This window comes from Bubalus bubalis, chromosome 14, assembly GCF_019923935.1.
Source record: "Bubalus bubalis isolate 160015118507 breed Murrah chromosome 14, NDDB_SH_1, whole genome shotgun sequence".
NCBI classification, from domain to species: domain Eukaryota; kingdom Metazoa; phylum Chordata; class Mammalia; order Artiodactyla; family Bovidae; genus Bubalus; species Bubalus bubalis.
The window spans coordinates 28,429,721-28,444,919 of NC_059170.1; the positions used below are offsets into that span (position 1 = coordinate 28,429,721).

General features: G+C 51.8%; 1 protein-coding gene across 6 annotated transcripts in view; it reads left to right on the forward strand.

The window, feature by feature from the left end:
- CDH4 (cadherin 4) overlaps positions 1-15,199 on the forward strand; it is a 480,504-nt gene that overhangs the window by 430,459 nt on the left and 34,846 nt on the right. For all 6 annotated transcript variants that reach the window (XM_025263793.3, XM_044927835.2, XM_044927838.2 and 3 more), the window contains exon 7: positions 14,256-14,428. In XM_025263793.3, the coding sequence (XP_025119578.1) occupies positions 14,256-14,428 (173 nt within the window). The remainder of the gene's footprint in view (positions 1-14,255; positions 14,429-15,199) is intronic.

Genomic DNA, 15,199 nt, shown 5'->3' on the forward strand with positions numbered 1-15,199 from the left:
GTCCCAAATCCTGGAGGGAACTGGCCAGGGGCCGCCAAGAGCTGGGAGACTGCATGCGAAGCTGCAGATGAGAAGGGGAGACACGTCCGCTGGCCGCCCTCTGAATGTCGCGCCACTGGAGCTTTGCTTGGGTGCGTGCCCCGCCGCTTCCAGGCACACACCCCACCTCTGCCTTTGCAAACTCTGCCCTTTTGCAGAGCCCGCCTTTATGTCCTCCTGTTCTGTGTCCCCCATATCTTCTGGGCCCACCCCTGGAGGGGACCATCTCATGCCTCCAGGCAGAAGCTGCACCTGCAGGAGTGGCCACACAGTGCACAGAGGCGAGCGGGTTCACCGGCTCCGTGCACTCGCGCTGTCAGGACACGCGAGCTGGTTCACCGGCTCCGTGCACTCGCGCTGTCAGGACACGCGAGCGGGTTCACCGGCTCCGTGCACTCCCGCTGTCAGGACAGGCGGCGCGGGTTCCACTCTGTGCACTCCCGCTGTCAGGACACGTGGGCACTGGATGTACATCCCTGCCCAACAAAATCGGTCTTAAGGAAGCAGTCTTTTCCATCAAATCCTCTTTCCCTAGCTTTGAAATTGACCCCGTGCTTGTGAGTTCAGATTAATAATAATTATAAAAAATTATGTCTGTAATATGGATATTTTCCATAAAGAAATAGAATTTCATTTATTTCAAGTGCACCAGAAAGTGGAACCAAAATTAAAGTTTCCCAGAAAAAGGTTCAACTGAGACGCGACAAGAAGAAACCCACGAGGACTGTGACCTGGTGCTTACTGAGGCCTGGGGTAACAGAGGCATCTCTGGCCCTGGGTGGGCAGGAAGCAGGAAGGCCGGGCTTTGGGCAACCTTGACCCTCCTAGGCAAGCACCGCTCCAAGCAACTCTTCGATGTGCTTCCTGATAGGGTCTCATTGGAAGAAATGTCTTTTTAAGATATCTTTTTATTTTGACATGATTGTAGACGCACATGCAGTTGTAAGAAGTAATACAGAGACATCCCACAGACCCTTCCCCTGACTTCCCCCAGTGGTAACATCTCACAGATGCAGGGTCACACCAGGGTGTAACATTGGTGCAAGCCCTGGCTCAGACTTCAGCACGCGGGTGTATGTTAGTGCATGTGTGTCCATGCAGTTTATCACGTGTGCAGATTCGCATGACCTCCATGGTCAAGACAGTAACATTTAAGGCTAACACCCATCTCCCCGCTCACCAATCCATCTGCCCACTGTCCCTACCCTGGCAACCATTGACCTGCTCTCCATATCTGTGATTTTGTCATTTTAAGACTTTCGTATAATTGTGACCATAGCAGTATGTTACCTCTGAGTGTGCTCTCACTCAGTTGTGTCTGACTTTTGTGACCCCATGGACTGTAGACTGCCAGGCCCCTCTGTCCATGGGATTCTCCAGGCAAGAATACTGGAGTGGGTTGCCATACCCTCCTCCAAGGGATCTTCCTGCCCTGGGGATCAAACTCATGTCTCTTGCATCTCCTGCATTAGCAGGCAGATTCTTTAAGGAAATCAGTCCTGAATGTTCATTGGAAGGACTGATGCTGAAGCTGAAACTCCAATACTTCGGCCACCTGATGCAAAAAACTGACTTATTTGAAAAGACCCTGATGCTGGGAAAGATTGAGGGTAGGAGGAGAAGGGGACGACAGAGGATGAGATGGTTGGATGGCATCATCAACTCAATGGACATGGGTTTGGGTGGACTCCGGGAGTTGGTGATGGACAGGGAGGCCTGGTGTGCTGCGGTTCATGGGGTCGCAAAGAGCCAGACACGACTGAGTGACTGAACTGATCTGAGCACCACCTGGGAAGCCCATGTTACCTTTGGGGGCTGGGTTTTTCCATTCAGTATAATTCTCTGGATATTCAGGCAAATTGTGTGTCCACTCCAGGAGTTGATGATGGACAGGGAGGCCTGGCATGCTACGATTCATGGGGTCGCAAAGAATCGGACACGACTGAACGACTAAACTGAACTGAACTGAACTGAAGCTCGTTTCTTTTCATTGCTGAGTAGTCCGCAGTGTGGAGTCCCTACCCTCATTCACCCTTTGAAGGGCGTTCTGGTTGTCCCAGTTTGGGACAGTAATGAAGCTGCCAAGAACTTTCACTCCCATGTGGACTTTCATGTGAATTTTCATTTTCTCGGGGACAAATGCCTGAGGACTCAATCACTGGGTGGTATGGGCACCAGGAAGTGCCACACACTCTTCTGATCTCCTGTCCCACCGTCTGAGTGGCCCGGCTTCTCCGTGTCCTCACCGCATTTGGTGGTCATCATGCCGTGTTAGCTGTTCTGATAGGTGCGCAGTGCTACCTCACTGTGGTTTCTATTTCTCTTTCCCTGATGCTAACTGTGGTGGAGATCCCGTCCTGTGCTTGCCATCTGCATCTCCTCCTTGCTGAGACGTCTCTTCATGTCTTGTGTCCATCTTCTAATTAGTTGCTTTTTTAATCACTGAGTTTTGAGAATTGTTTATTTGAGATGCAAGCCCTTTGCCAGATGTGTGGTCTGCAGATAATTTCTCCTACTTTGGCACTCATGTTTTTCATGCTCTTCAGGGGGTCTTTTGGGAGCAAGAGTTTTTCATTTTGATGAAGTTCAATTTTTCACTCTCCTTTGATGGATTGGACTTGGGTATTGAGAACTCTTCCCAAACCCTGGGTCCTGACTATGTTCTAGGCTTCATTCTAAAGGTTTTAAGTTTCACATTTTATTTTTCGTCCTTGGTCCATTCCAAGTTAATTTCTTTTTTCTTAATGTTTCAAATTTGTTCATCTATTAACCAAGAAAGGCACTCCCCCCCCCCCTCCATTATATTCACATTTCAGGGATGCTATAGACGGTTCAAATTCACTTTTGGACATTGAGTTAATTTCTGTGTGATTTTTATAGAAGGCGTGAGACTTAGTCTGGTTCATTTTTTGCTTATGGATGCCCAGATGCTCCTGCACTGTTTGTTGGAAAGGCTTTCTGTATTTCATTGAATTGCTTGTGTACCTTTGTCAAAAATCAGTTGGCTTGTTTATGGGTTTGCTCTGTGTTCTCTGCTCCCATCCACTGATCTGCCAGCCCCTTGCTCCCTGGATGTCGGTAGCTCCATAGGAAACCTTGAATGGAGCAGAGGTAAAGGCTGTTTCAGACTCCAGCTACCCCTTGTCCTCACGGGGTGGGACTGTGCCCTTGGCAGGTGACATCGTGTGGCACTCAGCCACTCATCTTAGACTCCCAGTGGCCAGCTGTGGCCAGCATGGCGAGGCCTCGGCCGGCCACTCGTTCTGTCTCATCATTAAATGGAGGTGATTGTACCACCGACCTTGGGGAATCAGCTGAAGGCGTCCACCTGAGGCAGCTGACACCTGTGCTATTGTTAATGGTGTAATTACTATTAACGGGTATTAACTTATTACTATTGTTAAATGTTCTTACTCAAAATATCGGTTCATTTTCCCAACTCTGGTAGCAAGTTACATTGTCAGATGGAATCTCAGATTGAACCATAAATCTCGCTTAAAACCAGCTGTCCTCTACATTACGTTCCTGCATCCCTCAGGTCACCTGATGGCCGAGCTAGACCTCAGACGTTCTGAATTATCACAAACTCCCCATTGGCCACGGCTGAATGAGGGGCTCGGCCAGCCAGAGCCAAGCTGAGGCCTGGTCCCAGAGCTGATGGGAGGATTGGGCCCAGGTGCTCCTCCAGGCCCTGCTCCCTTCAGGAGGATGCGCAGGAGAGGGAAGGGGAGGGGCCCTCCTGGGTGAGGCCACAGCTGGGCCTTGGCCAGTGGGCCGCAGCAGAGGGCGTTCAAGAGGAGAAACTGATGGGACCCCTGTAAGCCCCAGCTTCCAGCCGAGCAGGCTTCCCCATCGGGCCCCTATTCACCCCTCCGACCCCAGTCCTGTTCCCAGAGTTGCATAGGGTTGGGGGGGTGGCACTGCAGAGCAGAGGCTGAGACCCTGGGAGGCCCTCGGCCAGGCCAACTGTTTTCTTCACCAGAAGCAAGCGCTCTCCTGCACCTCCGGGTGCCCCTCCAGGGTGCAGGAGCATCTTTAAAAGGTCAAGTTCAGCTCCTTGGAACTTGGCCTCTTTGACAAGAAGGACAGATTAAAAACCTCTGGGGCCCCTGACCTGCAGCTTCTGAGCCCAACCACTTTCCAGGCTCGTGAACCTGGCCAGGGGAGGCCCCACGTCTCTGCTGGAGGCCTCAGGCTCCCCCACAGTGGGCTCACCTCCCACTGATGCTCTGACTACGCGGCCATCATGGAAAGAGCACTGACTGGGCCGCTGGGGGCTGGGCACCATGTTAGGGCCTCCAGACAGGAAACCTGCTGAATCGTGTACAGCCCTGTGACAGGCACTGTGGACAGGAGGGAACAGAGGCGAAGAGCAGGTAAGAAGAGACACAGCGGGAGCACGCGTCACCGAACCAAACTCCCTGGTGCGGCGCTGCCAGTCCACCCACACGGGGTGTGGTTGTGGTGAAGGAACGTGTGTTTACTGAAACGGCTCCAAACCAGGACAGGCGGCTCGTGCTCAAAAGATCCAAACCCTTCTTGCAGGGGGTGGAGGTGTGGGGGGCGAGCGGGGGTGTGATGATTAGCTCATGCACAATTCTCTATTTGGTGGGGTCGCGGGGGTTAATATTATCAACTCTTAGGCGCCTGTAGGTCGGACCACACATGCTCAGAACTCATGGTCATCAAGTAGTTAATGTGCTCCACGGGGTGGTGGTCTCAGCCTTTGTTAACCCACCCATGAGACCAGCATCAGATGCTGTTATCAGGGTATTTCAGAGAGGAGCTGGTGCAGAGGACATGCAGCCGGGGGGCTAGTGTGGGGGCGGGGCCAGTAGGGGGAAGTAGGGGCAGAGGCCCCGGAGTGTCCTGCTTCGGTTCAGGTGGGGACAAGAGTTAAACCAGGTGATCTGGCTCGTGAGCTGCAGTTCTAACCATGGAGCTAAACTGCCTCCCCTCCCCAGCCTGGGTCAGGAATAACGATGGACGATGGACGCAAGTCTCAGAAAACCCAGCTGAAACAAGTGGCGTTTTAGATGAGCGCATGAAGCCGGCAGGCTCCCCATCTCTGTGCCCTTTGCCTCCCTGATTTCTCACCACGAGGTCACAACATGGCTGCTGTACCTCCAAGCGTCACATACACTATCAGGGGAGAAGTGTTAGGGAACCATCCCTCTGGAAAAGCACACACAAAAGCTGTGTGTGAGGTGCCCCTTCTCCAGGGTGGGAAAGCATGAACTCCACTTCCAGGAAGCCCATTGTCCAGTTGAGGAACCAAAAGACAGGTGTGCTAGGTAGGGGCCTACAGATGGTATCTGATGCACATGTGGGCAAAGGCCATTAGGATGGGAGGAGTCTTTCCTGCCCCAGGGCCTCTGCACGGGCTGCGCACGCAGCCTGGCCAGCCTCCCCCTGACTGCTAGCACACTGGCTCCTCCTCGCTTCTCCAGAGCGGTCTTCCCCACCGCTCTCACCAGCAGGCCCTCCCTGCACACAGATGCCTCTGGTCTTATCACTACTGCATCCTCTCAGTTTGTTGTCATCACTGCTTTTCCCCTTTGCAGGGCAGAGACCCTGTCTGTTCCATCACTTCCTCCACCACCATCATGTGCCTGAGCAAGGGTGGGATTCAGTGACAGCTCAGCCTGAGCCACGGGCCAGCTCGGGGGTGGGGACCGCACCTCCGTGCCCAGGCCCCCACCTCCCTGGAGCTCCGAGGGTGCACAGCAGTTCTGTGAAGGCCTCCTGGAGGGTCCACACCTGTGCAGAGGGAGGCGGCCAGGCCTGCAGTGTGCCCCAGTGGCCAGCAGTGTCTGATGCTATGTGCCTCAACCCCTGGTCAGGTTTATCCTGCTGACCCTCCAGTCTCACACTTACTGCCACCCTGCCCAGCCCCCACTTTTCAGGAAACAAGCTCACAGGGCTCAGGACAGACCTCACAGCTCCATCCTCATAGCTGGACCCCCCCCTTCCCCTCTGCACCAGCTGGGGGTCCATGTCCTTACAACAGCCCTTCCCTCTGGAAATCAGAGTCGCCGTGTGCTCTCCTGCCTGGAGGCAACCAGACGGGTTTCATGGCGTCTCTCGAGCCTCCCAAGAAAAGATGCCTCCGTATTGATTATTTTTACTAAAAAAAAAAAAAGCTCTAATTGGAATCTCTGCTTTTCCTAACCCCTTGTAACTGCATGAGGGCCTATATTATAAATTTTGAAATTAATGTCACTTTAAAATATTAAATAGCAGAGAAATCTACATGCTGCAAATGAAGTCAAAGAAACCTTCATCGATATAATGCAGTTTTTGCTTAAATAGATTATTCTATTAGTCGGCCCTGTTTATTTATTTATTTTATTTCTGTGCCGGTGGAAGTCCCCCTGAGACTAATGCCACGGACTATTGCACAGATGGCACCAGATACTTGAAAGTCATCCGAATATTAAGAATTTAAATCTTTAGCCTCAGTGATTTGAGCAGAAAGCCAATTATGGGGCTGAATTAGTTTTCAAATTAAACTGCGATTTAAGGCTTGTGAAATTAATCCTTTAAGGCGCATGGCAGCGTTTGTACATGAACTCCTCGCAAGAACCCAACCTCTGTCTTCTCCCCCTTTTCCTGCTGGCCCGATTAATAAAGAGATGTCCAGCATCTCAGGCAGCAGACGGCATGCCCTCTTAGATGAAAATGCAGAGTGATGTTCAGTTTCCTTTGTTAAGATGAAGTCAGGCCTTTCCACTGGGGAGGGAGGGAGACCCAAGGAGAAAGCCACAGAAGGTGATTTCCTCCTGGATCTCACAGCCCAGCTGGTGGGGAGAGGCTTAACTCCCAGGTTACAACAGAGGCTGCTGCAGTGAGCAGGCCCAGCAGAGCGCACAGCCGGGTACCACGGTCAAATCACTGCCTCCCATGGGTGGCCCAGGCTGCCTCGGCAGGTGCACCATGACATTGGGGCTACTGGGTGCTTATGGCTGCCCGTGGACCAGACCTGCCCCACTGGAGAAGGATCAGGCTTAGCCGGGGAGGACAGGTCACGCCTTCCCAGGCACTGGGGGCCAGCCCTGCTCACACCCCAAGGTGCTATGTAGCCGCTGAACACTTGCTGGAGGGTTTAGGAAGGGACGCCCTCGAGTGTGAGGAGAGTGAGACACAGGTCAGGGGCAGAGATAGGGTGCCGCCCAGGTAAAGGCCTGGCCCCCAAGTCAGGAACCATCTCTGAGTGCCCACTGGGGGTGGCGCTGGGGCTGGGACGAGTGCCCGGAGCACAAGCAGAGGCCGTCTCCCCCAGGCAGCTCTCCAGGTTTCAGAAAGAAGCTCCTTACACCTCTGCCCCACCCTCTTCTTCTAGGAAGGAAGTGAAAATAACCCTGAGGCCTAGATCAGTTCCAGGGCCCCGAACACTTATATTTCGTCTGGGTTTGTTACCATGGCAACCCTGCCCTTGGCCTTTGGGCTCAGGGCACTTGGGCACGCCTGGGTCACCTGACCACAGAGCAGTGACCATGGACCCGCCAGGTTTTCAGAATCTGTTTTGAAGGAAACCAAATTGTGATTAAGGCTGAAAAAAAGTCCCATCAGTTTTCCTTTTTTAAAATAACATTTTACCTTCTGATCATCAAGTGATAATCTTTGGAGGAAACTTGGGAGATATAGAGAAAATCACAAAGAAAAAAACGCCTTCTCCCATCTTGCCTGCCATGCAGATTGCTGTAAGCACGTCTGTCAAAGATTCCCCTCTGGTCTCCTCTCTGCATGAACACATTGTTATATTAAAGAACGCAGTTTAGAAACGATTGTTCTCAATTTTGCTGTATATCATGAACATTTCAAGTGTCATGAAATATTCTGGCTTTAAATGATTTCCATTGTGGGAACATACCACAGTTTATTCAGCCAGTTGTCAGACTTTCAGCATCAATTACTTATTTTTTTTAATTTATTTATTTTTGGCTGTGCTGGGTCTTCACCACTTTGCACGGGCTTTCTCTAGTTGCAGCAAGCAGGGGCTACTCATCGTGGTGTGCGGGTTTCTCACTGCGGTGGATCAGCAGGGGCTGCTCATCGTGGTGGTGTGCGGGTTTCTCACTGCGGTGGATTCTCTTGTTGCAGAGCACGGGCTCTAGGGCATCCGGGCTCAGTATTTGCAGCTGGTGGGCTCTAGAACAGCAGCCTTCAGCAACGGCCTTAGTTGCTTGGCAGCATGTGGAATCTTCCCAACCAGGGATAGAATCCTTGCCCCCTGCATTGGCAGGCAGACTCTTTACCATTAAGCCACCAGGGAAGTTCTCAATTACTTATTAATTGTGCTCCTTGTTTGCACTGCTAGGTGTGAGCTTCACAGGTCAGGGACATTTTTCTACTTTTATTTGAGACCATTGTTGATGCACACGCACTTGTACAACAGAAGACACACTGAGCCCGCATCCACCTTCCCTGACAGTATGTGGAAATAAAGACTGGCAGATGGGAACCTGCAGAGGCTGTGTGTTCAGAGCATGGGGTGGGGTGGGGGGGGGGGCGTCAACAGCCACCATCACAGGCAGACTAGAAGGCGTGCAGAGGGGCTTGGGCATGCCCCAGTGAGGGCTGGGGGACTGGCAGTAGGGGCCTAGTGTGGGGCATCCTATGTGGTTGACTAGGGGTGCATTTTGACTTTTCTGGCAGATTTGGGTTTTGTTTTTATTTGGCTGCATCAGACCTTAATTGCGGCACATGGGCTCTAGAACACGGGCTCAGTAGTTGTGGCACACGAGCTTAGTTAACCTGCAGCATGTGGGATCTTGGCTCCTGTGTTCCCTGCATTCCAAGGCAGATTCTCACCCACTGGACCACCAGGCAAGTTCCTGGCTGATTTGTTCTTAATCTGCCTCTGATGACTCAGTTATCAGAATCTCCCCTGGTCTGGTCCTGGTCAGTTCTTTCGCTGTTTTCAGACAGGTTTTGTCTTCCTATGTGCCTGGTTCATCATGGGCAGAGCCCTGCGTGTGAACAGTTGCCGTGGTGACTTGAGGCTGTGTGAGATGGTACCTGTCTCTGTAGAGGATGTGCTTTTGCTCCTGCTGGGGACGCTGGTAACCTAAGTCACCTTAACTAGAGCTGTGCTCCTGCGAGGCCATCTCTTTCCCATTCACCCTCACCCCTGGAGGTGCACTGCCCTTCCAGATCAGCCCAAAGACTCAAGCGTTTTCCAGGTGCTCCCCGACACACACCCACGGCAAGCCCTAAACTCAGTGTTTTCACCCCATTCCCATCAGTCTGCTGAAAGACCCATGTAGCTCTTTGGCTGTCAGAAGCCAATTTGGAATCAGCAAACATCTCGAGAGGAAAGACAGCCCCGGGCCTGGGCTCCCCTTTCCAGCCAGCACCCCCCAAGTCTGTGCCGCTGGTGTCTCTCTGCCCTGAATGAGATGCTCTTATTGCATGTGAAGTCCAGCTTCTCTTGTTTTCCTCGGGAGGAAGATTGGTTTAAAATAAACATTGTCCACCATTTGTTAAAAACAGGACTTCCTGGATTTCTTTTAAATACTGAATGCCTCTGGGGAAATTCTACTGATAATTAAATTCATTAAAATTGGGTTTACACACAATTCTTTGCGAATAGCCATTGCATGAAGCTAGGTGGGTGCGTTTGATGGACTTTCTTCCTATGGCTTTCAAAACACAGGAGTTCTGTATGTTTCCCCTAGAAGACAGTCGATAAAGACATGTGGAATGAAGGAATGAACATCCTAGTGGGTGCGCAGCATCTTGGTCTGACTGCAGCCAATTCCCTCTGAAATCCAGTGAATGAGTTCATGTCCTCCCTGCCACCCTCGCCCCCGCCCCCCCACTACTTCCGGCTGTGTGCAGCCTGTTATCTGCATGTCTTTTGTTTTGTTTAATGATATATTTTTTAAGATTGATTTCCTTTTTTTATTTTTTGACTGTGGTGGGTCTTCAGAGTTGTACATCAGCTTTCTCTCATTGTGGCAAGTGGGGGCTACTCATCATTGTGGTGCCCAGGCTTCTAAGGTGGTGGCTTCTCTTGTTGCCGAGCACAGGCTCTAGGCACACAGGCTTCAGCAGTTGGAATGTGTGGGCTCAGTAGTTGTGGCTCTCAGGCTTAGTTGCCCTCAGTCATGTGGGATCTTCTGGACCAGGGATTGAACCGGTGTCCCCAGCCCTGCATTGCAAGGTGGATTCCTAGCCACTGGACCACTAGGGAAGCCCTATGTCTTTAAGACATACATTCGACCCACTCTCCTGATGAAAACATCTCCCTGTGATCTTAGAACTAAGTCCAAAATTCTTGCCGTGAGCCCAGCCTACCTACAGCCCCATCACATGCCCTCACCTCTCTTTTCCTCAAAAACATCCAGAGCTCTTCTATTCCCCAGGGCCTTTGTCCCCACTTCCTAGAGTCCTGCCCCCTCTTCCCTACCCCACTGACCTCATCTCTCAGGCCTGCCCTGCTTCCTCTGTAGTTCCCTCCCACCTGGTTACTCTGCATGTTCACACAAGCATTCTTACCCACTCCAAAGCCCTTATCCCAGCTGCCGAGGATCTGTCTCTCCTGTGTGTTCTGTGCCTCTTCACTGGCCTGTTAGGGGTGGGACCACGGCCATATGGTTGTTCTCTACACACTGAGCACAGAGTCTGGTGTCTGCACACAGCAAGTGCTCAGTCAGTAACTGAGGGGCAAGTGAAGTGAAGTCAAAGTCACTCAGTCATGTCTGACCCTTTGCGACCCCATGGGCTATAGCCTGCCAGGCTCTCTGTCCATGGAATTCTCCAGGCAAGAGTACTGGAGTGGGTAGCTGTTTTCTTCTCCAAGGGATCTTTCCGACCAAGGGAACAAACCAGGGTCTCCTGAATTGCAGGCAGATTCTTTATGAGCTGAGCCACCAGGGTAACCCAAGAATACTGGAGTGGGTAGCCATTCCCTTCTCCAGGGGGTCTTCCCAACCCAGGGATTGAACCAGGCTCCCCTACATTGCAGGCGGATTCTTTACCAACTGAGCTACCAGGAAATTGAGGGCTAAGCATCCCCATACACTGGAATATTATTCAGCCATAAAGAGGAATGAACCCTGAAATCATTAGCCTCAGAGAAAGACACCAGATGCAAAGGCCACGTGGTATATTATTTCACTGATAAGCCATGCTCAGAAGAGGCCGATCCATAGAAACAGAAAGTGGATGTGTGTTTCCAGGGGCTGGGAAGGAGGATGTGGGAAATTCTTAGTGGACACAGATTTCTTTGGGGGGATGACAGAATGCTCTGGAATTAGATACTTTCTACTGACAATGCACAACAACTGAATACACCAGAATACACTGACTTGTGCACTTTAAAAGGGTGAATTTTCTGATGCATGGATTCAGTTCAGTTCAGTTCAGTCATTCAGTCGTGTCTGACTCTTTGCGACCCCATGAATCACAGCACACCAGGCCTCCCTGTCCATCACCAACTCCCAGAGTTCACTCAGACTCACGTCCATCGAGTTGGAGATGCCATCCAGCCATCTCATCCTCTGTCGTCCCCTTCTCCTCCTGCCCCCAATCCCTCCCAGCATCAGACTCTTTTCCAATGAGTCAACTCTTCGCATGAGGTGGCCAAAGTACTGGAGTTTCAGCTTCAGCATCACTCCTTCCAATGAACACCCAGGACTGATCTCCTTTAGAATGGACTGGATGGATCTCCTTGCAGTCCAAGGGACTCTCAAGAGTCTTCTCCAACACCACAGTTCAAAAGCATCAATTCTTCGGTGCTCAGCCTTCTTCACAGTCCAACTCTCACATCCATACATGACCACTGAAAAAACCATAGCCTTGACTAGACGGACCTTTGTTGGCAAAGTAATGTCTCTGCTTTTCAATATGCTATCTAGGTTGGTCATAACTTTCTTTCCAAGGAGTAAGTGTCTTTTAATTTCATGGCTGCAGTCACCATCTGCAGTGATTTCAGAGCCCAGAAAAATAAAGTCTGACACTGTTTCCCCATCTATTTCCCATGAAGTGATGGGACCAGATGCCATGATCTTAGTTTTCTGAATGTTGAGCTTTAAGTCAACTTTTTCACTCTCCTCTTTCACTTTCATCAAGAGGCTTTCATGTTGATTAAAAGAAAAAAACTATAAATCTGAGGATTATATGAGTGGACAGCAAGGGCTGCAGGCCTGGAGCTCCTTGCCTCCTGCAGCATCGAGCCCCACCCAGCGAGGATGCCCTGTCTTTCAGTCGTGAAAAGGCGGGTCCTGAGCCCATTCGTCTCTGGTTGGAGGATGAGGATAGAAAACCTGAGCCCTGTAAAACAGATTTCTGCCTTCCTCTTGCTGTATGCCTTCTTTTCTGTTCCCATAAAATGCATCTGCCTTGAGGAACTTTTTTTCAGTTAAAGTCAACAGCAAAGCTGACTCTGTGTCAGGCCCTCCCTGCACGGGGGGTAGAAGAGGCTGGACAGGCACGTGAGAGGACCTGCCAGGAACACACCTCGTGCAGTGAGACACTCTGGGAGCATGCAGGAGAGACCCCTTCCTCGACCATGGAAGTGTCTCCACCACTGTCCGCCCAGCTCCTCGTGCAGCACCATCCCAGAGCAAATGCCTAGCATGTGTCTGATGAATGAAGCCCCCTGCCTGTTACCACCCTGGATCCCAATAGGCCTGGAGGCCCCCCAGCCCCAAGCCAAGTTCAGCCTCAGCATAAGCCAGCACCTTTAAAAAGGACCCAGTGGAGGATGGTGCCCACACTCCCTCACCCCTGTGGGCCCTCGACAGCACACTGCTCCAACCTGGGAACAAGGAGCCGAACCAAGAACATGCAGATGAGGACAAAGGCAGCATGCCCCAGGCCCCAGGGGCAGGTGCAGGGCTGGGAGCCCATGCCAGTCAGAACTCCAGGTTGCAAGCAACAAAGGTAGTATAGGATTAGTTCAGTCGTGTCTGACTCTTTGTGACCCCATGGACTGTAGCCCGCCAGGCTCCTCTGTCCATGGGATTCTCCAGGGAGGAATACTGGAGTGGGTTGCCATTCCCTTCTACAGGGGATCTTCCTGAACCGGGGATCAAACCCGGGTCTCCTGCATTGCAGGCAGATTCTTTACCATCTGAATCACCAGGGAAGCCTAAAATAGCATAAGACAAGAAGGGGAATATGTTCTAATATTGGTTCAGGTGTACAAAGCATCTATAAGGGACCTTCCCCTCAATTTTGCTGTGAACCTAAAACTGCTTAATAAAGAAAACTCTTCATTTTTTTCTGTATACAGATAAGAGCTTCAGGGGCAGCTTGACCCAGGGGCTGCCCAGTGAGAGGTGGTCACTTGAGCCTGCTGTGGCTTTGTTTCCTCTGAGATGGCCCTGTCCTTCAGTTTCTATCTCTGTTGCCAAAAAGTGACCACAGCCTCCAACCTCACATGCTGGCCCAGCCAAGTCCAGGGGCAGGGATGGCACACTGAATTCCTAGAAACCCCAAAAAGCATATGCCCTTGCTCCCAAGCTCTGACTGGTCAGCCCACTGCTGATCACCGTGGCCAGGGGTGGAGGGCATGCTGATCTAGCCAGGGCCTCCCAGTGGGGAAGGGCAGACACCAACAGGAACGCCACACCCCGCTCTCAGGAGGCAGGGGACTCTCCCGGGGTGTCCTCTGCAGACCTCGACCCTGGCGCCTGGTGGGGAATGGGCGCTGAGCTGGGGGAGGGTGTAGGTACTCACCACCTCTGGGCTCGCACACCCCGAATTTACTCCACCTGCCTCTGCATCCGTGTGCACAGCATCCCCTCTGTAGGGTCTCTTCTCACTTAGCACCCTCGAGTGCCTATTAGGCACCTTCAGGATACAGCCCTGTTTCTTTACTATGTGCTGAGTCCCCACATGCCGGCTGGAGCCTTGGGCTGTGTGGCTCAGGAGGGAATGTGCTGAGTTTTGAGCCGGAATTGCGGGCTGCGCTAACCCTGGGTGGCTCCCTCTCCTGACAAAGTCAGAGCAGTGACATCAGAGCAGACTTGAGCTTGGGAAGAAGGCCCCACCCCCATGGTTCTGCAGGGGGATATGGGGGTGGCGGGAGGGACAGACACATTCCCGAGGGCCTGGCAGCAGTCCAGCCCAGGGGTGAAGGATGACACGCACCACATCCGGCCTCCAGGAAGATACGACTGCGGGAGACATCTGCTGGGGTGTGTGCGAGGGGCAGTGGCGGGCGTGGCAGGCGAGTCCCACATGAGCTGCCATCTCTGTTGCAGGCACCTACGTGATGACAGTCACAGCCAACGACGCGGATGACGCTACCACGGCCAACGGGATGGTGCGCTACCGGATCGTGACCCAGACCCCGCAGAGCCCCTCCCAGAACATGTTCACCATCAACAGTGAGACGGGCGACATTGTGACAGTGGCCGCTGGCCTGGACCGAGAGGTGAGGCGGGCGCCGTGGGGCTGGGGCACGAGCTCCCCACTGCAGTCGGTGTGGGAGAGGTTGACCCAGAGGGAGGTCGCCGTGGGCCTGGGTGGAATGGTGATGTTCGCTGCTGCTGCCCCCAGAGGAATGGAGGAGGGGGGATCATGTGTATATGCAGTGGATGACATGTTTATGGTGTGGATCATGTGTTTATATGATGTGGGTCACATTTATATAAAGTGGATCACGTTTATATGATTGGATCACGTTTATATGAAGTAGATTGTATTATGTGGATCGTGTGTATTATGTGGATCGTGTGTTGATATGAAGTGGCTCATGTTGATATGAAGTGGATTGTGTGTGTATACAGTGGACCGTGTGTATATTCGGTGGATCACATGTATAAGAAGTCGGTTTCGCATATATACATAGTGGATTGCATGTGAATATGGAGAAGATCACGTTATGTACAGTGGATCGTGTGTTTATATGCAGTAGATCACGTGTGTGTGTAGTGGATTGCTCATGTATATAGAGTAGATCATGTGTATATGCAGTGGACTGCATGTATAGGCAGTGGACTGTGTCCACAAGGTGTCGTGAATGGATGAGGTAGAGCTAACTATGAAGAAGTCGGAGGCTTCTCAGAAGAGGTGGCCTTGCTCTGAGCCTTGGAGGTTGATATAATCAGTTATATTTCCTCCTCTTTGGGACTAAAGACCCACTTTTTCTGAACACTGCACACAAGCCGTCTAACTGGTTCTGAGCAATCACAGATTCCCACCC